The sequence below is a fragment of the Ceratotherium simum genome, chromosome 27 (genome assembly GCF_057802395.1).
Source record: "Ceratotherium simum simum isolate JZ-2026a chromosome 27, ASM5780239v1, whole genome shotgun sequence".
NCBI classification, from domain to species: Eukaryota; Metazoa; Chordata; class Mammalia; order Perissodactyla; family Rhinocerotidae; genus Ceratotherium; species Ceratotherium simum.
The window spans coordinates 12,510,404-12,537,818 of NC_141926.1; the positions used below are offsets into that span (position 1 = coordinate 12,510,404).

Sequence of the window (27,415 nt, forward strand, 5' to 3'; positions counted from 1 at the left end):
AACCTGTTCTCTTTCTGCTATATACATGTCCTCCTCTCTCACAGAGCTTCATCCCATGGCCCAACAGAGGAGGCGCTTCCATCTTAAATTTCCTAAATGATCCTAGGTAGGTCTTCACAATTTCCATCTACTAACTCTTCTTCCAAACCTGTCCCAACTCAAAGTGCACCTAAGAGGTAAAGTAGATGTCTCTCAAGAAGACTTGCCTAGGGTGGGGGCTGTGGGTGGGTGTCTTTTTATCTCTTGCCACCCCGGATGGCAGGGTACCCAATGCTTGGTTAGAAAGTCAGCCCGAGAGCCAATCCCTCACCAGTGGCACAGGGCTCCAACCGAGAGAGAGAAGGTGGTTCCATCAACTAGTGCTAGAAGCTTCATATACCTACTATCTGCGTCTCCTCTCCCCATTGAGGTTAGGCTGCCAGTAGGGGCATCTTTCTAAAGCAGACCCTACAGCAACTGTGTCATATTGTGTGTGTGTGTGGGGGGGATGAACCTAAACATCCATTTCCTAAATACAAAGACTCATATAAATTAGGTTTTCAATCCATACCCTTTGAACAAAAGAGCCTATCAATACTTGCACAATCAGAAGACTTGCATGCCCAGTGGATACCACTATGTCCATTAGTTAATCCTCTTTACTGCTCACAAGCCCCTGCCTTGCCCAACAAATGTGACTCATCACATATAAATGACGCGCTAATGCAGCTTCTGAAAATCCCCTTCATACTTTTTCGAGGAACCAAGTGACACAAGTAGAAAGTTCTTGCTGAGTGACCATGAGGCCTCAGTAGCTCTACTGGGTGTTATTTACGAAAACAAAAGTTTGATACAGTAATTCTAAAAAGTTGAAACTTTGCAGAAAATAGGCCAAAATAAAGAAGGCAAAGTGAAGAGGAAAAACTTCACATAGACTTTTAAAAAGTCAATTATATAGTCTTTTAATTCTAGCTTGAAAAAAAACGCTTAAATTACTAGGAACATATTTACAAGATTAATCACATTTTAAGCTGGGAGACTGGATGTGAGAGGCTGCTCAGTGTCCCTTGCTGGGACAGGCTGGGACAGGTTACATGAACTGCCTGAGGGTCCACAGCTCATTTGTCAGAGTCAAGGAGGGGACCCTTGACTCTCCGGACTGCCTGGCCCAGCCAACAATGAACAAAATATCAGAGGTGTGCCAGAGCCATTTTGCTAACAAACAAATAATTACATGCCTTTTTAGTGTTTAAGAGAAACCTTAATTTTTCTGGGATATCTCTGTAGAATCATTCTAGAAACTTGTATGATTTAGAAAATTCTTAGTTTAAAGAAAAAAAATAAGCTTGTAGTCCCAATGAGACCCACTACTCTCCAGGTACCAATGGGCCTTTCTGCGACAGGAATATGGGGCACTGATCTCCATAAGGTCCCACCGAAACATCAGCAGCGTCACTAGCTCAGTCCTCTTCCTGCAGGCTCGTGGACCAGATCAATGCTTTCCTTCAAAGTGCTTTGGAGAACACCTTCTTCCTCCTTCTCTGGAAACAAAACAACAGACACAGAGTCGCAGGCCTCCTCCTTTGGCGAGCTGTCCTTGTCCAAGACCTCTAAGATAGGCTGAGCTGGGTCCTTTAAATACTGGAAAAGGATGAAAACCAACACTATAATTAGTTTCTCAGTTCAAAATACCAGATCTTTTACTTGGCACAATCATATTTTATACAAGTATAACTTCCTATTCTGTCCACCAACGAAACAACTTCTAAAGCTTGAATACCCTTTCTCCCCATCTCATGAATAACTTCAACACGAATCCAGGGGCCAACAAGATAATACTCTGAAGGTGTAAAAGGGCATAACTCAGGAAAACCAAGCTCTGACTTGCTGCACTGAGGGCAGGCTTGTGGATTCTTAATCCTTAAATGTCTCTGAAATTCTAACTTTTCCGTGAAGGAGGAAACAGGACCTCTCATTCACCTACAGTCGGGGAAAAGAGGCCGAGTTCACGAGCATTTTTCTCAGCCACTCCACCCACCAGTTGTTTCTACTTCACACAACCCCCAACGAGCAGAGAATCTGGGCTTGCTGTGCAATGGTCAGTGCAGCCCTGGAGTGGAGGGCATGAGAAAGCAGAGGTTCTCAATATAAAGTGATATGCCACAGCGCCTAACCTTCCCTTTCCCTCCTGCCTCTGCTTTAGGCTTAACCCTAAATTCACCAAGTTCCCAAGAACTACTGCCTAGCTCTTAGAAATGCCGAATGATACCAGAGCACAGTAAGCTGAGAGCTGACTGATTAAAAGAGGAACAATGATGAATCACGTGCACTTGTGAAACCTCAAAAATAAGTGAAACAGCGTTCATTATTCTCATGTAACTTCAGTGACTTTTCATATATATGTTTCACACTTTCCCAGGAAGTAAACCAAAAGACTATGTTTTAGATTCAAGCCCCAAAGGAACAACTAGTAGTAAATTCATTTACTAGGGCCCAGCTGGTAGTCCTACTGTGAGAGAGAGATTATTAACACAGGTAAAATCCTGAGACGGTTGAAAGCTGTTATTTTGTGACAGTATTAACCAGGGAAGGGTTGTTTTTTTTTTTTGTGATAAGAACACGTAACATGAGTTCTACCCTCTTAACAAATTTTTCAGTGCACAATACAGCATTGCTAACTATAGGCACGAGGTTGTACAGCGGATTTCTAGAACTTATTCATCTTGCATAACTGAAACTTTATACCTGTTGAACAGCAGCGCCCCATTTCCCCCTTCTACGGTCCCTGGTAACCACCATTCTACTCTCTGCTTCTATGAATCTGACTATTTTAGATGCCTCATCTAAGTGGAGTCATGCAGGATTTATATGGAGCTTCTAGTTAGGAATTTAACATGTAATTTTTATAATGTCTGTGTACTTTTTAAATACCTCCTGACAGATGAAGGAAAACAAATGATTGTAATTCTTTCTAGAAGCACCACTCTGTCTTCACAGACCAGAGAGAACAGAATAAGATACTGTGTTCAGTGCCTTCACCCCGATTTTACTGGAGAAAAACCTCCAGAAGCAAATACTTTTAAACATTCTTCTGTCAGCTAGCTTCTGATCCTAAGAATGTCCCGACTGTGTCCTCAGAGGACCCAGCTGCCTCGCAGGGCCTCAGGGGGCTGGGGCTGTGTAGGAACAGAAGACTTGCACAAGACCCACTCCACTTGTCTTTCTCAAGTCCTTTAAAATACTGCTAACATCCACTGAGCACCTGGCACACAAGGCCTCGTGCTCACGGCTCTGCGTGCGTTTACTCCAGGATCCTCCTAAGTGCACACTGCCTGACCCACAGCTCATGCCCTTGACCACTGTCTCCACTGCCTCAGTATCCTCCAGCCGGGCTTCCCTGCGGGCATCCCCCAAAGAGCGTAGGACCGATGTGCTGCCTCGCGAGAGGGACCTACTGCAGCCCATCCCTTGGCCAGGCCACCTTTTTTGCCAACCTCTTGCCATTAAAAAAATTTTTTTTTTAATTGTGGTAAAATACACATAACATAAAATTTACCATCCTAACCATTTTTTGTGTGTGTGTGTGAGGACGATTAGCCCTGAGCTAACATCTGTTGCCAATCCTCCTCTTTTTGCTGAGGAAGACTGGCCCTGGGTTAACATCCGTGCCCATCCTCCTCCATTTCATATGGGACGCCGCCACAGCATGGCTTGACAAGCAGTGTGTCGGTGCGTGCCCAGGATCTGAACCCCTGGCCACCACAGCAAAGCGCGCACACTTAACTGCTATGCCACCGGGCTGGCCCCCCATCTTAACCATTTTTAAGTATACAGTTCAGTAGTGGAAAGTATATTCACCTTGTCATGCCACCATCACCACCATCTTTCTCTAGAACTTTTTGCATTTTGCAAAATTGAAACTCTGTACCCACTAAATGCTAGCTCCCCATCTCCTCCTCCCCCCAGACCCTGGCAACCACCATTTTACATTCTGTCTCTGAATTTAACCACTCTAAGTACCTTCTATACATGGAATCATATAGTACTTGTCTTTTTGTGACAAGTTTATTTCACTTATCATAATGTCTCAAGGTTCATCCATGTTGTAGCATGGGTCAGAACTTCCTTCCTTTTTAAGGCTCAGTAATATTCCATTGTATGTGTATACCACATTTTATTTATCTATTCTCTGTTGATGGACACTTGGGTTGCTTCCACCTTTTGGTTATTGTGAATAATGCTGCTGTGAACACGGGCATACAGATAACCTTGTACCACTTTTATCTCAAATCTCTGTTTCCAGAGCTTTGTCCACTGCTGTACTCTTCGGTGTTACCAGGGGGCTGTGGAGCACTGACACATCACCCATTTAGATGTGAGCACACGTACCTCTTCTATTTGCACTGGGATGCTTGGCGGAGACTGAAACCAGTATTTAACCAGGCCTCTGTACTTCAGGACCATGAAGAGACAGGCCCCTGCCATCGCCAACAGCAACAGAAAGGTTCCCATGGCGATGAGAATGACTTGTTGAAGCTTGGTAGAGGCTAAAAAGATGACATAAAAGTGGGCAGGATGACCATCCGACACATGATACAAACATCGGGCAATTTTTCATTCACCACTGCATAAATAGTATTCATGCCCCAGTAAAATGGACAGACACTGCCCCTCCTCACTCAGCCCCATAGGCTTAAATTAATAGCTAGTCAAGGCAATCCTAAAATAAAGCAAGTGTTAGCTGTTTGGCGGCTCTTGCTTCTTGAGATCTCAGCAAGAGCTTGTTAGACCCACAGTTAAGTGCTCTCTTCTCACCCCCTTCTCTCTGGGTCTCCCCACTCCCACCACCCTTCACCTAGTAAGCGATCCCTGATTTCACTATTTTAGGAGTATTCTTTTCCCAACACAAAAAGGACATAAGAAGGTATATGTTACCTACCATCTTCCATTGTTTTGGAGCAAGATATGTTGCTTAAATGTCCGGGTCTAGAGATGTTTGGCTTTGTCCAAAGCAGCCATGCCTGGACTCGTAAACAGTATACTCTTAAAGGTTTTAAAGCATTCAACACAATGGAGTTGGTCATGAAAGGGCCTTTAACCTATGTGAAAAACACCGACAATCACACGTGTAATTACCCAAATAAACATGGTCAAGCCACTTCCATCTTCTCCAATGTTTCCTCAAATTCACAACGTACACAATAACCAAAGAATAAGAAGATTCTGTTTTTAAAGAGTCACTGGCTTACAGTGAATAGATTTTATATGTGAAAATTGGTGAAGAGTGTGAAGAACGATGCCAATGGCTTCAAAGCTGTTTTTCTGGCTGTGAGGCCTCGAAGGGCCCATTGCAGCCATGGAGGAACCAAAACTGGAATTTAGCAAATCTCAATTTTCTCCTTTAAAATGAACATTTTGTATTTCATGGTTCATCTTATCTAGATACTTCAAATTAGTCAGCAAAGAGAGAAAACAATCATTCTAGGAAATAATGTTCCTTTAGTTCCCAACCTGCTTCTAGTTTTAACTGAAACGTGCTGATTCCTCTTACAGTTTTGGTCAAAATGATTTAGCAATTTATGTAATTGGGAAAGAGTCAGATTCCAAATTCTTAGAGGATTCTGTCTCCGCTCCATCTCCTTGCTGCTGCCCTCCTTGAGGCCTTGTCACCTTCATACCTGGGGCACTCCAGTCAATGGCTCCTCACTCTCGTCCTGGACACAGTTGTCATCGTTCCCCAGGGAAACAAGAAAAATATGTATTATGGCAATATAGGATTTCTTCTAAAGGATGTCTTTCTTATTTTGAGATACAGAAGAATATGTTATAGCCATTTGAAATGGTGGGATAACCTATGCTCAATAACATGGAGAGATGAACCTGCTATAATGTTAACTGAAAAAAAGCAGATTATTCAATAATATACAGAACATGATCTTATTTTTAAAAATTCAAAATAATCATATTATTTATGAATAGTGGGATTACAGATGATTTTTATTTTTTTCTTTCTTTTCTCTAATGGTGATGGACTGCCAGGGCTGAGGAACAAATTTTTGCTCCTGATGCCATATAAAGCAATTTTAAGGACAAAATTCCTTTTGGGTTTATTTCAGCAGCCAGTTGGCATTTTTGAAATTTAGAATCACAGACTGCAGAGGAGAGCTAACATTCTGGCCTGAGACTGCTGCCCTTGGAAAAGCCTGCTTGCAAGGCTGACCCATGGCTGGCAGCTGGAAACGTGGATTTCAGGAGTGTTCCTACCATTTCCTAACTGATAAGGGTGGTTTACTGTAGAAACAATGTGGTTTATGCTGAACACTGCTTTCCTTTTGGGAGTCTGGAATTTTGACGTGTGCTAGGCAGAGCGAGCATCCAGTAAAAACCCTGGGCACTGAGTCTCTAATGAGCTTCCCTGTAGAGAACATTTCACACATGTCCCAGCTTGTTGTTGGAGGAATTAAGTGTGTCCTGTGTGAGCTTGTCGGGAGAGGATTCTTGGAAACTTGTGCCTAGACTGGTCCCATGTGCCACTTCCCTTTGCTAATTTTGCTTTATGTCCTGTCTTTGCAATAAATCATAGCCATAAATTCAACTATATACCAAGTCCTGTGAGTCCTTCGAGCAAATCTAGGGTTGGTCTTGGAGACCCCCAACACACAGACTCACAGCTGGAATGGAGATCATACTGGTGGCTTTCAGTCATTTTAGCCCTAGAATCTTTGTCCACAAAAGTCCAAAGTCTAGAAGCTCTGGTTGAAAGGGGAAAAGGGGTTTGGGGTCCCCACAGATTCCAACTTATAACTCAACTGTTTCATTTCACACAAGAGTAAACTGCAGCCTAGAATGGCTAAGTGACATCGAACTAGTTCCAGGCAGTAGAAGCATGGTCCATGTACTTTTCATTAGGGCACACTGCTCAGTGAGGCTAGTTTCAATGTCCTGGAGGCTGAGTGCTCCAGCACTGGGCAGCCCTGCCCAGCTCTAGGATACCAATAGCAATTCACCCTCTGGGGGCTGATTCAGTGAAGTGAAGCCATCAACTCCATCATAAGCAACGAAAGTATGGACAGGCCCCTGGTAGGGAACACTGTAACATGGTGCGTTCTGCATAAGAAGCCAACTCAACAGCGGAGGAAAAATGTGGTCAGAGTGCCCATCCTATCTCCTGCATTTCTGAAGTCCAGGATGTATACGGCCCAGGATGTATACGGAAGAGGCAGCCACCTCTCCCTTCTGGATTCTTCCAGGCTTTCTCTATTCCAGTTGACCAGCTCTTGACCTCTGATTTGCGGAAATGGTTATTTCCTTCTTCCCTACATGCTGAGAGTCTGTTCTTCATGAGTTTTGCCTTCCCCAGTGTTTTTAGACACACCATAAAGAAACAAAGAGGGCCGGCCCCGTGGCTTAGCGGTTAAGTGCGCGTGCTCCGCTGCTGGCGGCCCGGGTTCGGATCCCGGGCGCGCACTGACGCACCGCTTCTCCGGCCATGCTGAGGCCACGTCCCACATACAGCAACTAGCAGGATGTGCAGCTATGACATACAACTATCTACTGGGGCTTTGGGGGAAAAAAAAAAAAAAAAAAAGAAACAAAGAGACAGTGCAAATATAAACCATGTGGGAGAAAACTTGTGAGTCAGACCATGGCCCCTGAGGTCAGATGTCTGGCTTTACTTTGCTAGCTGTCAGCTGCTGACCTGGGTCAAGTTACTTTGCCACTTGGTTTCCCTCTCTGTGAAATAGGTTGTCATAAAGATCAAATGAGATGATGTATCTAAAATGCCTGGCCCAGTGCCAGCCACAAAGAAAGCTCTTGATAAACATAAGCTCTTATTATTATTATAAAAATTAAAATAATGTTGAAATTAGGAAATCATGAAGTTTACCTAGATAGTAAAACCTCATTACATGCAGCTTGGATAATCAGGACTGGAGAAGATTAAAGGCCAACATTTTTTCCTTGGACTACCCAGGCACCTGTGTCAACTGTATCCCCACCACAGCCCTTCAGGTGGCCTGCGTTCTTTTTTTTTTTTTTAAAGATTTTATTTATTTATTTTTTTCCCCCAAAGCCCCAGTAGATAGCTGTATGTCATAGCTGCACATCCTTCTAGTTGCTGCATGTGGGACTCGGCCTCAGGATGGACGGAGAAGTGGTGCCTCGGTGCGCCCCCGGGATCCGAACCCGGGCCACCAGCATCGGAGCGCGCGCACTTAACCACCAAGCCACGGGGCCGGCCCTGGCCTGCGTTCTGATAGAGCCAGGCACTCGCCGTTCTCCATGTGCCAAGCCTTCTCATACCCCCTGGTCCTTCTCCCTAGAATGTTCTCTTTCCTTCCACTAGATTTTTCACCTATTCACATATGCCTTCTTTGCAAACCGTTCAAACCAGATAAATTTATATAGTTAATCCTTGCAGACTGCAGTGGTGGATTCCTTGTTGTAGAAAAAGGCCCCCTGACTCTCCCCCAAACTCCAGAGTGGGGCAAAAGCACCCTCAGCACCAGCAAAGTCTGGACCCCTGACAATGGGACCTGGGTGCTACCAGACAGAGGCGCCCCTCCGATGGGCCTAGTGGAAGAGAAATCTCAGCACAGTGAGGAGAACACAGGTCTTGAACAGGAGGACTGAAACCAGCTAAGTCTCAGCTTGAAGACGACAGTGGGACACCCCGTTCTCCCTGCCCATTTTAACGTTTACTTTCTTTTGCTGTATCAGAAACTCCAAAGAAAAGAAAATTAAACAAAGAAGACAAATGCTCTTACCTGTTGGATTCCTGCTTTTTCCCAGTAATGGACATAATACTGAAAAACAACCATGGAGTCGTGGATGTCAAAGGGAGGGGACAACCTGACAATAAGGGAACCTTCTCCTGGGGTCACCCAAATGTTTTCTGGAGGCCCGATGGTAACTGGAATAGAATTACAAAAACAAAAAAATATATGAATATATACAAACACATATGTTGTATATATACAGACACAAAATATGTATATTGTATGTATACAAATTATATATAATACAATATATTAATATATAATTCTCGCTCTATATATATATATAGTGTGTACACCCACACACACACACACACACACCCCCTCCACACACACACATGTTTATATATGCAATGAGATTGCTTTCAGGCACACAAGACTACCAGAGACTGCTCCGGGCACAAGATTTACTCGGACGGCTAAGGGACAGGAAGCCCAGTGGGGCCACAGTGCAATACCAGGGGCTTCTTGCCTTCAGGGGAAGCAGCGGTCCTTACAGCAGTCCACGCAGCGGCCCAGAGTCCCCCCACCCCAGGAGACAGCTCGGGTGCAAGGAGCCGAGACCCGAGATGGGCAGGTACAGGAGCCTCCTTGGCTTAAGAGCCACAAGAGCCAATATCTCTTACAACAACTCCACAGGAATAGTTTCCAGAGTCCCCACAAGGAACATGCCCAGTTATAGGAACCACTGCACTCAGCAAAGCCCCAAGACACGGCTTCCTACCAGGTATTTAAGATTGTCTGCAGTTTACCAATCCGGGGTCATTTTGACCATAAGCAATGCTGCCTAGTAACAGAGTTGACATGCCTCCTTTATCAGGTTTCCAGAGAAAGAGAGCTGGAAGGTTAACCAAAGGTCAAATTTTCATGCAGAGGGAGAAAAGATTTTGTTAGCCCTTATCTACAATTTCTATATAAATGAACAAAAGTGGTATTTACAAACCTTTAAATACATTTGTCTCCTAGCTTATTGAAATACTATGTTTAAATATAATAACTCCAGCAATTCCACTTCTGGGTATTTATCCAAAGGAAATGAAAACACTAACTTGAAAAGATATTGGCACCCCCATGTTCACTGTAGCATTGCTTACAATAGCTAAGACATGGAAGCAACCTAAGTGTCCACTGAAGGATGAATGGATGAAGAAAATGTGGTGTGTGTGTGTGTGTGTGTGTATATATATATACATATATATATGTGTATATATATGTATATGTATATATGTATATATGTACATACATGTATATACATACACACAATGGAATATTATTCAGCCATTAAAAAGGAAATCTTGCCATTTGTAGCAACATGGATGGGATCTTGACAGCATTATGCTAAGTGAAATAAGTCAGACAGAGAAAGACAAATACTGTATGATCTCACTTATCTGGGGAATACAAAAATAAAAAATGAACTCATAGATACAGAGAACAGATTGGTGATTGCCAGAGGCAGGGGCTGGGGAGTGGGAGACATGGGTGAAGGGGGTCAAAAGGTACAAACTTCCAGTTATAAGATAAATAAGTCATGAGGAGTCAATGTACAGCATGGAGACTAGAGTTAACAATACTGTATCGCATATTTGAAAGTTGCTAAGAGGTGGATCTTAAAAGTTCTCATCACAAGAAAAAAACATTTGCAACTATGTGAGGGACGGATGTTAACTAGACTTATATTATGGTGATCATTTCGCAATATATACAAATATTGAATCATCATGCTGTATACCTGAAACTAATATAATGTTATATGTAATTATATCTCAATTTAAAAAACGAAAAATATATAATGGCTGAGAAATGTTACCATTGTAAGTCTATTTGTTAAGGCTTTTCATATAACTCACAGGACAGCCAAGGACTGTGACTCATGCTGTGCTATAAATGAAAGGTTAGGGCATGTATCAAGAGAGCGCTTAAATAGCATAATGAACTGGAGGAACTCAGATCAAAGTGCAGGTTGGGTGCTGCAAGTTCTGAGAGGCCTGTCTCTGCACATTTCACACCCACTGGCAATCACCTAACTGTGAACGGTTAAGTGTTCAAGACAGTGGGCCTGGATTTCTCTTACTTTTCCACCCTCTTGCCCGGGCACTCCCAGGTTGGCGCAGGTTAGGCATATGGTCTGGCCACCTTCCTCTCTGTGCAGAAGTAACTGGTGCTTCCGGGTTTGCACCTGTGCCCTCTGATCTCATTTGTTCTGCTGGAGGCACTGAGTCTAGACAGAGACAGGGCCGGGCCTGGCCCACCGCCAGCCAGGGGATGTTAGCGGATGGCCTGCGAGTGGCAAAAAGCTCTTAGGTTCAACCTGCTCACATACGCCGGCACACACATTCTCGAGCTTCCCTTTCAACAGCTAAGTGACCGAAGCATTGGCAAGCATGCTGACCTGCAGGGCCCAGCCGCCTGCTGTTAAGTCTCTCACCTCCGCAGGACATATTCTCTGGACTTTTCCATGACATACACATGGGAGTAGGCATGGGAGCATGGACGCCAGGCATGCCTAGTCACTTAACTGCTGACAGGTCAGCACTGGAAGACCTGCCCTTCTGAAGAGAGTCCTGGACCTGGAATCTGATACCAACCTGATACGCCCGTCTCTCAAGAGGGAAGCAATCTGCCTTCTCTCATCACACCAAAGGCAGGCTCAGGGGAACTATGGGAACTGGTGATAGCAGCCTCCACATATACAGTGAGAACTACCACCCAGGCAACATGGACTTTACATGCGTGTCCACACAGATCCACGTAACAACCATAGAAGGTTATCCCCATTTCGAAGAGGGGGAACTGAAGCCCAGAGGTGATATTACTTGCCTAGAGTGACAGCCAGTAAATGGCAGAGCTGGGATTTGAACTCATGTTTACATGAGGCCACAGCCTGCCCTCTTCAGCCACCATCTCATCCCTCCACCCTCAAGCACTTGGCGACTCATCTCCACGTTTGTTATTCATCCTAAATGCACCACAAGTGCTGAAAGCAGCGATGGGATCTGAGAACACCACTGCCTCAAACTTTACAGGTGAGGGGCAGAGAATGACAACCCAGCCAGTAACTAACCGAGAACACTGCTGCCCAACTCAGGCCGGAGGCCAGGGAGCAGTCGCTGGCTGACACTGGACCAACATGGTCACGACAGGTCCTGCTTCTGCTACCATCTCTCTTCCCCTGGGCAGTGGCCAGTAACCACCATTACTTTTTTTTTTAACTAATTCCCACTTAGGTGACAGTTTATGGCTCAAATGTGTGATGGTTCTCTACTCAACGACAAATGACTTGTCCACAGTAGATGATCGGCTGGCAAAGACTGCACTGTTTGCTCTTTCCTTCCCCGCATCACCTAGCACAGACCATTGATTTTTTTTTTCTTAGCTTCCTATTACGGGAAATTTCAAACACACAGAAAGTAGAGAGAAGATCGTAACAAAAGCTCATGTACTCATCACCCAACTTTAAATCAACCGTCAACTCATGGCCAATTTTGTTTCTCCTGTGACCATCCACCTTGTCCTTGCCCCTCCCACTCTCTGGATTATTATTATTATTAATTTCAAATACACAGTTTATTTGCTTTCTCTATTTTTTTTTCCTCCCCAAAGCCCCAGTACATAGTTGCATATCCTAGTTGTAAGTCCTTCTGGTTCTTCTGTGTGAGGCACGGCCACAGCATGGCTACTGACAGATGATGGGTGTGGTTCCATGCCCGGGAATTGATACTGGGCCGCTGAAGCAGACTGTGCCAAACTTTAACCACTAGGACATCGGGGCTGGCCCTCTCTGGATTATTTTGAATGAATCTCTGACATCACATCATATCATCTCTAAATACTTCAGTATGTATCTCTAAAAGATAGGAGCCCTCCTTTTTAAAAAACATTAACAAAATTCCATTATAACACCTAAAATAAATTAACAATAATTGCTTAATATATCATCAAATATCTAGATTTCCATACTTTGTGTTTTCATAAACCATAGACACTGAAGAAACATCAGGCACAGCTGACCATGTCAAAAACAACTCATTGAAGGAATAAATGTACAAACTGGTATCTGATGATTCTTATGCCTCTTTCCAATACCTGGGAGCACATTTGTTCATTCAGTCATTCAACAAATATTTACTGAATATCTGCCATGTGCCAGGCACCAGTCAGGGCTGAATTAAAGTCCTTCTTGAACATAGAAGTTGTGCCAGAACAGGTAAGGGTGATCAGTGAAGCCAACATGCTAGTAAGCCCTCCAGCACAGAGGTCGGCAAACTTGTTCAGTAAAGCGCTAGAGTACATTTAGGCTTGGCAGTCTCTGTTTTAACTACTCAACTCTACTGTTGTAGCATGGAAGACTCCATAGACAATATGTTAGAAGATGGTGAAACCGCGTTCCAAAAAAACTTTATTTACAAAAACAGGCCGGTGGGCCGGATTTGGCCTGCAGGCTGTACTTTGCTGACCCCTGGTCTAGCAAATCACACTGTCCTAGCAGCAGCCTCCATGGGCAGTACTTGGGTTTGACCATCATAACGACCTGTGTGCTGGTTATCTAGAGCGAGAGGCAGGACTGACGTGCATGGAGTCAACACTGTTCAGCGAAGAAGAAAGTGAAGAAGACTCGGAAATGATAAAGGAGGGTTTACACCCAAGTTCTCTTACCATTCCGATAGTGTTGGAACCAAGGCACCGTCACCCAGGGAGAAACGCGTTCTTCCAGCTCAGCTCGGACACGTAAAGAGACGTTGAAATGCAGTGGGAAACCCTTTGAGATGTTGGTTTTGGTAAAGTTACATTCTGTCGCAGTGATCTTCATACAGTTCACCCCTTCGGGGTCGTTATTGACGTTGGACCACTTAGTACTAGTGGTACTGGAAAGGAAAAAAGGATTTCACTTCACAGAATTCTCTCTTCTACATGTATAACAGTTTCCCAAGAGCTGATTTTTTAAAAGCAGCTTTATTGAGATGTAATTCACGCACCATACAATTCACCCATTTAAAGTGTATGATTCGAAGGCTTTCAGTGTATTCATAGGGTAGTGCAGCCACCACCACAACCAATGTTAGGACATTTCCATCAACCCCGAAAGAAACCCTGTACCTAGTAGCAGTCATTCCCCGCTTTCCCCCGAGCCCAAGCCCTAGGCAACCATTAATCTACTTTCTGTCGTTATGGATTCACCTATTCTGGACATTTCATATAAACGGGATCATAAATTACGTGGTCTTTTGTGACTCGCTCCTTCCACTTGGCATGTTTTCAAGCACGATACATGTTATAGCATGTGTCAGCGCTTCATTTCTTCTCATGGCCGAATAATAGCCCATTGTATGGCCACAGCACCTTTTGTTTATCCATTCCTCTCTTGATGGACATGCGGGTTGTTTCCACTTTTGGCTATTATAAATAATGTTAAGAATATTCCCATACATGTTTTTGTGTGGACCTTTCTTTTCAATTCTCTGGGGTATATACATCTAGGAGTGGAATTGCTGGATCACATGGCAACCGTATTGTTAACTGGTTTTCAAAGTGGCTGCACCATTCTATATTCCCACCTGCACTGTATGAGGCTCCAATTTCTCCACATCCTCACCAACACTTGTTATTATGCCTTTTTTATTACAGCCTTCCTAGTGGATGTGCTGTAGTATGTCATCGTGGTTTTGCTTTGCATTTCCCTGATGAATAATGATGTTGAGCATCTTTTCATGAGCTTATTGGCCATTTGTATATCTTTGAAGAACGGTCTACTCAAGTCCTTTGTCTATATTTTAATTGGGTTATTCGTCTTTTAATTGTTGAGTTGTAAGAGTTCTTCACATATTCTGGATATAAGTCTCTTGTCAGATATGTAGTTTGTGAATATCTTCTCCCATTCCGTCCTACAACTGATTTTAATGTTGAAACTCAGCCTCTGCAACCTATGTCTTAGGAATAATACTATGTTCATACAAACCCCCCTCATGCTTCCTGCTAGTGTGAAGTTTGATTTCACCCCATAGCTGCCCATTTAAAGAGAGTTTGCCTCACACATATGAAAACCCTGCCAAATACAAGGCCACACATCCTTGTAAGTGACAATGCATTCCTCAGAGCCCCAATGCCACACCCCTACACAGGACTTTAGTCCCCAGCTCTGACCTCTGTCCTTGTCTTAGGTGGCAGACTTGAGAAAAGCCAGGGCTGCCAGAAGCCTCAGTGGGGGGCAGCAGGCAGTGTCCCCTCTAGGGACAGGCTATGCCCTAGACAGCTACACTGGCCTGGAAAGCCAGGCCAGGAGGGACAGAGGAGATGAGGCTGGGGGTCACTTCACTGGCTTTTACACACCACATGGGCTTCCACCCCAACCTCTGGGGGGTACCTCTGACCCCAACCAGAGACTTCTCTTCTGTTAAAGTGCAACTGACAAGATGAGAGCCACTTGAAGACGCGTGGCCAGGGCTTCCACAGAAGACGCCCACCATATTCACATACCACCAAGCCCTGGGGGCACAGACCCTGATGGGGAGAGGGATCTCAAACCACAGGCACCCCCTCACAGATTGGGGGGTGTGCTTCAGAGGGGGTAAGTGATTCTTTTTTTTTTTTTTTTTTTTTAAGTGATTCTTTTTTGAGGTATACAGATACTTAAAGATATTCTAACCTCCTCCCCACAGATCCCAGCTATTGAACTTGAGCAAAAGGCCCCCTACATGTCTAGGGCACATTCCTCGATTCACTAGGAAATTGACCACCATGTTCCAGCTCCTCCCCTCTCTTCCAAACTTGCCCCTTTCTCATAACTAATTTTAAAAACGTTTCTCAAAAAACGGGTTTAAAACGGAATAAGCCATCCAAATTTAAATGACGGCTGACACACGAAGGCCAGCAGTTTTGGGGGAAGGAAGAGTGGGAAAGGAAGCTTAGTTCCGGAATGCTGCCTCCCTAACTATCTGCAAAGGGTAAAAAAAGGTGATGTTGGCTCCGTTTAAATGAATAATGAAACGAACACAGCCTCAAGAGCATGACACCGCGCATCACTAAACACCCAGCCTCTTGCCCAGGGATCTGTCGAATCAGCCAGTCTGGCTTACCCAGAAAGCTGTCTTGGCTCCTTCTGGCAACATACCCATGATGGACTACCTCTGTCCGCGAATTTCTCTAATTTTGAAAGCAACCCTCATCACGAGGGGGCGCAGAGCATAGTGGTTAAACACCTGGACTCTGGAGTCACATTACACACATCACATTCAAATCCCAGTTACTTCACTTGTCTGTTCCTCAGACTCCCTATCTATAAAATCGGGAAAAACTATAGTGTCTGCCTCCCAGAGTTGTCATGAAGGTTGAACCAGGGGGCGCCAGGAAAGAGCCTGGGCCAGGGCCTGGTGCCTGGTAAGCGCTATGTAAATTACGCATTAAACACCTGGGCAACTATTTCACTGTCAGCCTGTTCGGTCACTTCCAAAAACAGTAAGTAAGTTCGTCCCCTTTGACCCAGCAGTTTTTCTTCTAGAAACATGAGAAAACAATCAGAGATGATTTATGTATGAAGACATTACTCACAGCAGTCATAAACTGTCAACTACCTATACCCGTGAGTAGGGAAAAGCTAAATACATCATGGGTGATACCTCATATAATAAAACATGCAGTAAAAACGTTTACACAGAAATACTCATATGAAAAAAATGCTCATATACTTAATTACGTTAAGTCAAAAGGAAAAAAAAAAAAAGGAAGCAGGACCCAAAAGTATAACCCCAGTTTTGTTTCATTTTTATACACAGACCAGCACATTTTCAAACAAGTGCATGCGTTTAGAAAAACATCTAGAGAGAAATACACTCAGATGATAAAAGTGATTATTCTTAGACTGTAGAACACTTGGTTGTTTTAATTTTATTCTTTCTATTCTTCTGGGTTTTCCAGATTTTCTATAAATAACACGTATTGCTATTAAAATCAGAAATAAAATAAAATAAAATAAATGTTTTGAGAAGACTGGGCTGGGCCAGCCAGGCGGGGCATGAACTAGAAAGGGCCTTGCTGCCTGACTGTCTGTATTTTCAGGGAAAACCAGAAATTGGCTTGTTTTTTTTTTCCTGAAAGTGAAATCTCCAGATTTTTTAATGTTGGCACTAATTGGGGAAAAAAAAAAAATTTAAACACTGTGGGCCAAACACAGCCTGTAGGCCACAACCCCTGATTTAAACTTGAAATTTTCCCACAAAGTGCTCTATGTAATTTTGACTTTGCTACTGTGACTGTCAAAAAACAGAGGCTTCTTCACTTGTAATTATAGTTTTTACTGTAGAGAAATAGAAAGGAAAGTTTTAAGTCCCAGGGGCCTCAAAATTAAATTACTGAATGTAACAAAAATGTCCCAAACATGTACAAGTATCAAAAAACAAAACAAAACAAAGGCCCACTTCCATCAACAAATCTGTGCTTGGAAAAAAAAACGAAATCAGCCTTGGGGTCAGTTTTTAGTGACCCCTCAACTTTGCCAAACAAGGATGTTCATCTTCACCCTGCCCTTTGTTTTTTTCACCAAAACCAGCCTCTATCTTGAAAAATATCTACAAAATGCTTTTTAAAAAGAAAACAAAGTGAAACAAGTTAGTCTGTGATATGAAACTGTCAAAGCTTTAAAAAATTTTTTATAATATTTAGAGACATTCCACCAACCTACAAATGTACTTTCCTAGTTCAAGGCTAAGGCACGCTGGTCAATAAATCAGCTGTGACTTCCTCTTATTGGAATGTTTAGCTCTAGGATATTATGTTTACTAAATGCCAAGTAGGGCCAGCTGCATAGCAGCACAAAGACCTGCTCTCAGGAGGGCACTTGGTTTGATGCTCTGCTGTCATCATCTTGAAATTCTAATAATTTTTGAACAAGGGGCCCCACATTTTAATTTTGCACTGGGCCCCACAAATTATGTAACTGGTCCTCAAGGACTGGTCCATGTATTATATAGGTTATCATGTTTGCGATTTATAATTACTTGAGGAATAGATTAACGTGATTCAGAGACAACCCCAAATCCTGGTTTAGAATCTATTTGTATTAAGCAAATATTGTTACAATGGACATGTAAAGATGAAAAAGACGCCATCTGGAAACCCACTCCTCTAACAAACTAACCGCCTGTAATTTTCCCAGGTTCCCCACCTGTTCTTGATGGTAGATACACTCCAAATTTTAGACAGTTGCAACTGCTACCAGATGACACAGAATTATCCTTTTTAGTGGTTGCCTAATTGCTTCACCACAAGTCAACATGACACAATGTGCCATTTTCCTGCTGATGGACATGTATATACACTTCAATGTATATCTTCATGAACATAAGTTTTGTGTTGTTTTGTTTTTCTGATGGGCTGCTGTATTATCTGCTTAGGGTAAAAGTAATATGGACATTTCCATGACCCTAAAAGTGGAGTAGAATGACTTCCCAGGAGGGCTGCACTAATGGATCCTGATCCAGCATGGTATCTATCAACCACATCCTCACAAGCTCTGAGCATTACCATTTATTTCTTTAAATTTTGTTTAATTAGTAATATAAAATGACTTAGCCAATAATTTTAACTTAGTCTTCGTGAACCTATTTAAGAAGGTAAACAAATAGTAATTGAGGTAGCCAATAATTTTAACTTAGTCTTCGTGAACCTATTTAAGAAGGTAAACAAATAGTAATTGAGGACTTAGATTTTTGCCTTTCTTCTTCCTATATGTGTTTATACCGCAAATCAAGTGATGGCAAATGGGGAAAAGCCTGAAAGGAGGTGAGAGAGAGAACGAGGTGGCCAGAACAATATGCAAAACGGAAAGCCTGTTTAGAAACTGAGAATTAGGGGGCCAGCCCAGTGGCGAAAGCAGTTAAGTGCTTGCGCTCCACTGCTGGCGGCCCGGGTTCGGATCCTGGGCGCGCACCAATGCACTGCTTGTCAGGCCATGCTGTGGCGGCGTCCCATATAAAGTGGAGGAAGATGGGCACGGATGTTAGCCCAGGGCCAGTCTTCCTCAGCAAAAAGAGGAAGATTGGCAGCTGTTAGCTCAGGGCCGATCTTCCTCACACACACAAAAAAGAAAGAAACTGAGAATTAATTGTAATTAAATGAACAAATTCCTTATGAGGCCAAATTTGGCCTATAAGGTTACGTAAACCTGATTTTTAACCCTGAAGAAGATGAAGACTAAAAGGTACCTCCTGCCCTTTCAAGACAGGAAGCCCTTTTATATAACCTCCTCCTGAAACCAAGGAGAGAATAAACTTCCACCAAGCTAAGAAGCCACGTGGTTAGACAGCAGAGATGTCTGACAGCCAGTGTCATTAAAGCCTTCCAATGAGTGGGAGGTTGTGAAATCTCTGTCCTTGGAGATTTTGAAAGTACAAGAGAAATATCTGCTTCCCATGAATTTGCTTACAATCCTGCCAAGAGGCAGTAACAAGCTGCTGGCCCAGGGTTCCATAACAACTCCCCCATAGCTCCCAGTAAGGACGCTAACAGAAACATTTGGCTTACTATTTAAATTGCACCTGGTAGACCACCGGCCCTGAGCCATTGCTGGGGGACACCGGCTCCCAACTCAGAACCTGCTCGGCGTTGTACAGGCGAATCTTCGGGTTTTGAGGAGCAGGCAGCTGGGAAAGAGAGTCTTGAAAAGGACAGAGAATGAGAGAAGGGGGGAAGAGGCAGGAGACAGAGGGAGGGTCAAAAGGAGAAAAATCAATTACAACAGTGTTTAGATACACACTACCGAACCATTCATACAACTCGGTTTTTGTCAAGGTGCAGAAATGGTATCACCTGTGCTCCGTGGCATGTCCCCGCACCCCTGCCTTTGACTAAAGATGGCACCATTGACACCGTCCATGGAAGAAGAGGGGCTTGGGGCTGCCTTTCCACCGGATGGTTCCAGTTCGTATGAACAGGTCCTGGGCACCAGAGTCTGGCCGGACTATAATGCCCGTCCCACCTTCAGTAACTGCGTGTGACTGGGCTGTGGTGAATATTAAATTGGTGGCCATGTGACACCAGCCCCAGACTTAGCACCAAGGGAGTGTTTGGTAAACCTACACACACACACACTCACCAAAGCAGGTGTGCAAAGCCCAAAGGCACATGGGAAGGTGAGACCTGTCTTCTGGGCTTCACCAGAGTTGCTGTTTCTGAAGCAGCCCAGCATCACAATCCCTGAGGTCCCGGTTAAAAACACAGACCCCCAGACCCCACCCCAGACCAGGAAATCTGCATTTTTCAACAAGCTTCCCAGCTGATTCTTATGTACGTTAAAGTTTGAGAACTACAGACAGCAAAGTAACACACTCCCCAGAGGACCACCACAAATATCAGAATCCCCCTCCTTGGGGGGACCTGACAAACACAACCTCATCCCCTGCCACCCCAAGTAGATGCTTTACAGGACTGGGCTAGAGACTGCAAGTGTGGGAACCTTTTCTCTAGTAAGAAAACACGATAATGATAAGACGTTCTCTGAGATTGAAAGATTAATGAGAAGGTGGAAAGAAAATCTTGAAAAACATGCTGTCCCAGAATTCAAAGCAGGACATTCAAACCACACATTTTCAGTCAATGCATCCAGTCTAGAAGAATGGTGCCCAGATTGCCCTACCACCTGGACCACCAGCTCTTCTTCTGAAGGTGCATTAGCAAGAGACTGTGGCCACTTGGTTACTTACAGAATGCCATTGTCTCCACATCTACAAGCTCGGGCTGACTTTCATTCCAGATCTTTATTCAACCAGCTAACCAGCACTCCTCCCCATTTAAACCTGGCCTCAGGAAAGCCAGGGCCAAAGGCAGACAGACAGGTGCAGTGTGGCGGGAGGCTGCTTTCCTGGGAGGCCAATCCCGCACACCGTGGTTACTACAGCACAGCGGATCCCAAAACCAAGCTGAGAAGGGAGGCCTGCTTCCAGGGAGGCTGTGCAGCACCTTGGCTGGGGCTGGGCACTCATCAAAGAATCTTAGAAGCCTCCTTTTACCATCTGTCTTAGTTTCCTATTGATGCTGAACTAAATTACCAAATTTAGTGGCTTAAAACAACCCAGACTCATGCCCTTCCAGGTCTGGAGGTCGGAGGTTTGGAACAGGTCGCACTGGGCTGAAGTCAAGTTGTTGGCAGGGCTGTGTTCCTTCTGGAAGCTCCAGGGGAGACTCTGTGCCCTTGCCCTTTCCAGCTTCTAGAAGCTGCTCACATCCTTTGGCTCATGGCCCCTTCCTTTAGCAACACTGGGCCAGGCCTTCTTGTGCTGCCATCTCTCTGGTTCCGATTTTTCCGCTTCCCTCTTCCACCTTTCAAGGACCTTTGTGATTACACTGGGCCTACATAGCCCAGAATCCAGGATAATCCCCCCATCTCGGGATCCTTAATTCAATCACTCCTGCAAAGTCCCTTTTGCTGTGTAAGGTAACATAATGACGGGTTCCAGGGATTAGGATGTGGGCATCTTTGGGGACCATTCTCCTGCCTGCCACAGCACCCCTTCACCATCTTGCCATCTCTGGGGAGGAGCCAGCAGGAATTCCCCTCCCTCCATCCTTCTCCTAGTGCCCCCATCTCCTCAGTCTAGACATGCAGCTAAGAGAGGGAGCACCAAGGGGCCAGCAAGGAAGGAAGGGATTCCACCCCAACCGACACGTGGACCAGAAGAAAGGCTTCCCCGTAAAAGTGTAAAAGCTGGAGTCTACAGACTTTCACTTTCTTCGGCTTTCATTCTACTGAGCGTGGGAGAGACACCGGCAGTGTTGACCTGATATTTGAGTTTCTTGGAATCCCCTGTCTCACCACAGAGAAGAAAACAAGTCTCAGAACTGTGGATTCCACAGCGAAGCACCATAGACTGCCTACTCATTAACAGCCGCCTTATGCCAGTGCCCCCTGCCCCTCTCGGAAGGCCTGTCCCCGAACGGCCTCACCCCCTTTATTCCGGCCCATGTGACCTCCTCCCTGCTCCTGGGAAACCTTTACATCTCTCCATGGAGATTTTTCACCACCTGAGTCCTGTGGTTAGGAACATGGATTCCAGGACCAGACTGCTAGGGTTCAAAGCCACTCACTCCTTGGACAAATTGTTTAGCCTCTTTGTGCCTCAGTTGTTTCACCTGTAAAATGGGAATAATAACAGTAAAGACTTCAGAGGGTTGTTATCACTGCCTCTTCTCATTGCTGACAGCTTATCGACAGCCTCCCCTAGACACCAGAGCAGGGAGCTCCAGCAAGGCTGGTGGTGTTGGATTTGGGGACTGTTTCATCCCCAGTGCCTGGAAGAGTAAGCATTCAAGGTCTGGTGAATGAGTGGCCTGCAGCCCAGCAGTCTGCTCTCCTTCAGAGATTCCGTTGCCAACTTCTTGTGTCCTCATCTTGCATTCATCTGCTCGAAACCGTGCAAAGCTCAGGATCTCTTCTCCCTTCCTGGCTTTATGCTTAAGTCCTCCCTTTTCTCAGGTCTCAGAGGCTGGGGCAGGGAGCAGGTAGACAACTCCAGGCCGTGGACTTATCTAGACGGTTCTAAACAGTCAATATATTTGGGCCATAGCACCTGCTGTCAACGGTGTTGACAAAGGCTTGGTGGGAAGAGAATGGGATTTATGGACAAAGGGCTTCAGCTGGAATCCTGATCCTGCCAAACGCCCACCTGAGCCTCAGTTTCTTGTGAATAATGAAAATGATACCCTCTCTCCCGGAGTTGTAGTGAGTGGCCAAGGCAAGGGCATGAATGAAAGGCAAAGCGGACAGTGCCACCTAAGTGTCATTTTTAAGACGTTACTATTTCAGGGTGTCCTGATTCTGCAGGAATGGCTTCTTCTGCAGGTGGCAAGCAGCAACCAGTTACCCAGACCCTGCCTTCAGTGACCACCGACTGGGTGCCCAGCCCCGTGCTGAGCACTGTATTCAACGGTCTGACCCAGTTGAAGACAGAATTGTGTGCCCCCAAAGATGTCGGTGTCCTGTGAATATGTTAGGTTACATGGCAAAGGGGAATTAAGTTGCAGATGAAATTTAGGTTCCTAATCAGAAGACCTTAAAATAGGGAGATTATCTTGGAATACCTGGGTAGACTTAATATCATCACAAGGGTCTTCCTCTAGAAACTGGAGAAAGCAAAGAAATAATTCTACCCCTAGAACCTAGAAAGGAAGACATCCCTACTGACACCTTGATTTTTGCCTAGTGAAACCTGCATCAGATTTCTGACCTCCAGGACTGTGAGATCATACACTTGTGTTCTTTGGAGGCACTAAGTTGGTGGTGATTTGCACAGCAACAACAGGAAACTAACACAGTCCCTGTAGGTGGACACCAGGGCTTTAATGACAACCCCAGCTCCTATAAGGTAAAAGTGCAGTCCCAAGTAGGATGTACAAAGCCCCATTCTACCTTCCGTTTCAACGGTCTTTGGAGCAGTGATTCATAAACTATTCATGATAAGAAGAGATAACCTATGTGTCACCTGTATGAAGTGTGTCCTCTGCACCTCACAACCACAGCTCCTTCTGTTCCGTCTTCCTGCCCCAACCCTCCACCTCCGAAGCACCCTGGATCCAGGCGTTTGAGATTTTATACATATTTAAGAATAGGCTATCTGGGTCTTAACAGCATAGTTTAACTAACACATATCACACATAGATAATAAAATAAAGTACAATTAACATTAAAATTAATCATTTAATCTTGACAATTAAGACCCTTCAGGATCTTTCCAAGGATGGGGCATTATGATGAACATCAACGATCCTATCTCCAACACCCCGCAGGTGAGGAGAAGTCAGAAAAACACTCCCTGAATGCTCAGCCATAACCAGCAAGTTGCTCTCTCCAGTAGATGCTGGACATCAGCTTATATACCTGGACCATTTGTCTCTTCCTATAAAGGATGGTTTTGTTTCCTTGGGGGTAATTGGGGCTATTACCCACTTCAAGAGAATGGTTGACCTAGCAGAGTGGCCCACGATCATTTATAGAGTTTGCCCTGATACAGTCTAGCTCTTTAGTAGTTTCAACTGTTGAGATTATGGACAACAGGAGTTACTTAATGTACATTCATTTGCAATGGTTTTTGGGGGATTTACCATCTTTCTCAATGGTCTTTAAGCACATTAGAAACTTTGGATGTTCAAATCAGCAAATCATGGTAATAAAATTTCTATGGCATAAGTACAGATCCAATCCAAATTAAGCAGCAGCTACGACAATTACAAATAGAAGACTTGGGCCGGCCCTGTGGCTTGGTGGTTAAGTGCGCGCGCTGCAATGCTGGTGGCCCGGGTTCGGATCCCGGGTGCGCATCGAGGCACCACTTCTCCGTCCATCTTGAGGCCGAGTCCCACATACAGCAACTAGAAGGATGTGCAGCTATGACATACGACTATCTACTGGGGCTTTGGGGGGAAAAAATAAATAAAAAATCTTTAAAAAAAAAATAAAATAAAATAAATTTATATATAAAAAAAAAAACAAATAGAAGACTCAATTCTTCAACACTCGGAATTAAATTACTAAAGAGTTCATTGACTTACTGCAGTTTAGTGCTGTCAACTAGTTTTCTATCCAAAGTAAACCACCACTACTTAAAGCATTACCACAAACTGGGTTAGGTCCAATATTTTATATGTTATCCTGATGCCAACTCTAAGGGGTAGATATTATAAGCCTCCCTTTAAAAAATTTGTTTCTGGGGCGGGCCTGGTGGTAGAGTGGTTGGGTTCACATGCTCCGCTTTGGCGGCCCAGGGTTCACAGGTTTGGATCCCGGTGCAGACATATGCACCGCTTATCAAGCCATGCTGTGGTGGCATCCCACATATAAAGTAGAGGAAGATGGGCATGGATGTTAGTCCAGGGCCGATCTTCCTCAGCAAAAAGAGGAAGATTGGCAACAGATGTTAGCTCAGGGCTAATCTTCCTCGTCAAAAAAAAAAAAAAAGTTTCCAATACTCATTTTTTTTCCCTCTAACCATAAAAGCAATGTCATGAATACCGAAGGACACTTGTAAATTATGGAAAAGTGTGGAAATTTTTTCTACTGCCCATTTACTATATAATCATCCTTAATATTTTCACTTTGTGTTTTTTTTTTTTAAGATTAACATTTTTTTTAAAGTGATTTTATTTTTTCAGGAAAAGATTTGCCCTGAGGTAACATCTGTTGCCAATCTTCCTCTTTTTTTTCCTTCTCTTCTCCCCAAAGCCCCAGTGCATGGTTGTATATCCTAGTTGTAAGTCCTTCTAGTTCTTCTATGTGAGCCGCCGCCATAGCATGGCTACTGACAGGTGGTGTGGTTCCGTAAGCGGAAAGCAAACCTGGGCCACTAAAGTGGTCAGAGCGCTGAACTTTAACCGCTGGACCATCAGGGCTGGCTCATTCACTTTGTGTTTTGACTAGTGAAGAGTTTCTCTTTAAAATATCCCAGTTAATGTTTAAATTATTTACTATGAAAAAATTCCACATGGTCACAAAAATAAAGATTAGTATAAGGTGGTGCTGCTTTTCAAAGGATCTTTGGTGAAGGGCCAGTTTATTTCCAATGCATCACACTGACCCAAACTTTTGTAGAATACAATAAAAGACAATTAGTAGAAAGCTGCACATGCCCTTGGGTGTTGCAGCAACGTCAAAATGCAAAGTTTCTAAATACTTCTCTCAACCTTTGGACTCATGGCAGACAAGTCACAAACAGTTCACAGACCACCACTAGTCAGGAATAGCACTCGTATATAAAGGACCACCACTCGCCCATCATCCACCTCGGGCGATTGTCAACATTGTGCCAATCCTCAAATCTCATCTAAAGGAGGCCCAGGGAGATCTTAAGGAGGCCCAGGGAGGGGGTGGACATAGGTTGCTCTAGACTTGAACCTGGGGAAGGGTAGAGTCAGGATTCAAACCCATTTGTCTGACTCCCATGGGAAAACAGTTAACATTTAACCAGGAGCACACATCCTCACAGGCAAAGCTCCCCTTATCAAGGAGCTACGGAATTTAAGGGCCTTTGCAAGGGATGCTGGTAGAAGAAACAAACCAAACACCTTGAGACTTCAAATGGAAGGAAACTTCTAAATTCTTGAGACTATTAAAGTGCTACCCCACCTATAATATCAGTCTCTCCATGGGAAAGAACCAGCAAAACACAAACACATTTACATACCCAGAGAGAATGTTCTCCTACCTATACCTTTGTCATTGTCACTTTTTTTCTTTTCTTTTCTTTTCTTTCAGTTTTTATATTTGGCTCACATGTATGGTCAGTGTCAGAGGTAAGAAGGTGGCTGAGCCCAGGCAAGGGGCTGTCTGGATTCCAGTAGAGCTGGGGTTAAAAATCTGGGTCAGCTGACCCCCTCCCCCCAAAGCAACTGGGGGTCTGGATATTTCTGGGTCCTGCTCTGAGTGCTGCCCCTCATCCATCTGCTCCTGGGGAACTGACCGTCTGGATCTCACACCCACTCTGAAACACACCCTGGCCACAGTGACACTGAGTCACGGTTACACCTCCAGGGCACAGGGCCCTGCTGGTGGCTGACCTCCACGGAACGAAGCTGCAAGGTAGGCAGGCCTGGGTCCTGCCTCTAGTTCAGGCCACTGGGGAGGACACGCCAGGTCAGGCCAGGATGAAGAATCTGTGGCCGGCAGAGGCGGCCCTCTCTCGAGCCCTGGATCCTGTTTTTCCTTTGTTCGTTTTGGGAAATTCAAAGAACTCAGCCGAACTCAAGTTTCAGGGTCCGGCGGCGCGGGGGTGGGAGAAGAGGAGAAGCAGTGTGTCCAGATTCATGCGGGGGCAGAGTGAGTGTCTCCTTCCTTGGAAGGGTGACCCAGAGCCCCAGAGGCCGGGAGGGGCGACATTCGTCTCGCGGGTGCTCCCGGGCCAGAGACTGCCCGGAATTCCCCGCCTTCCACCCCACACCCGCCTCGAGCTCCTCGCAAGCCCGCATCCACAGCAGGCTCCCCACGAACCCCCACACGCTGCAGGCACCGGAAGACCCCACCCGCTGCGGGCACCCCGTGTACCCCCAACCCATCGGGACCCCCGGGATGCCCCACCCGCTCCGGGCTCCCAGCAGAACCCACCTACTCGCGGCACCCCACGGACTCCCAGCCGCTGCGGACACGCCGTGCATCCCCCAACCGATCGGGGCTCCCCGGGATCCCCCACCCGCTCCGGGCTCCCAGCGGAACCCAGCCGATGGGGACACCCTCGCAGACCATCAACCGATCGGGGCCCCTAGAGGACTCCCACCCGCTGCGGCGACGCCCCCGTCCCACTCCCCCAGGCCCGGCTTACCTGCCGGGGCCGCCGCGGCGCCGCAGCCGCCGAGCAGCAGCAGCAGCAGCAGCGGCGGCGGCGGCCGCATGGCCCGGGGCTTTGGGCGCCGCAGGCTCGGTGGCGACTCGGGGCGCGGCCCGGCCCCGGCGCGGGTCCGCGGAGCCGCTCACGCCGCCGCCTCGGCGGCCATGGCTTCGCACGGCGCGCGGGGCCCGCCTCTTCCCCAGCGGGGCGGTGGCGCGTCCCGGCGGCCAGGGAGCCCGGCTCGGCCGCCGCGCCCAGGCCGGCCCCTCCCGCCTCCCGCCCCGCCCCGCCCCCGCCCCCGCCGCCCGCCCGCCAGGGGGACTTTCCCCGGGCCCCCACCCCCACCCCGGCCGGCGCTCC

At 45.5% G+C, this 27,415-nt stretch overlaps 1 protein-coding gene across 5 annotated transcripts; it reads right to left on the minus strand.

Moving 5' to 3' along the window:
• Positions 1 to 924: 924 nt before the first annotated feature.
• IFNGR2 (interferon gamma receptor 2) lies at positions 925 to 27,216 on the minus strand. Of its 5 annotated transcripts, none has more exons than XM_087418133.1 (8): positions 27,050 to 27,216; positions 19,272 to 19,404; positions 13,413 to 13,621; positions 8,748 to 8,893; positions 5,658 to 5,693; positions 4,919 to 5,078; positions 4,369 to 4,526; positions 925 to 1,620 (listed from the first exon to the last, which is right to left on the minus strand). In XM_087418133.1, the coding sequence occupies exons 1-8, from the start codon at positions 27,117 to 27,119 to the stop codon at positions 1,435 to 1,437; spliced, it is 1,098 nt and encodes a 365-aa protein (XP_087274259.1). In that variant the 5' UTR covers positions 27,120 to 27,216; the 3' UTR covers positions 925 to 1,434. The 5 variants fall into 5 exon arrangements, with proteins under 5 accessions (XP_087274259.1, XP_087274262.1, XP_087274260.1 ...); XM_087418136.1 differs by lacking the exon at positions 27,050 to 27,216 and adding an exon at positions 19,843 to 21,651; XM_087418134.1 differs by lacking the exon at positions 27,050 to 27,216 and adding an exon at positions 19,557 to 19,805.
• Positions 27,217 to 27,415: the final 199 nt, after the last annotated feature.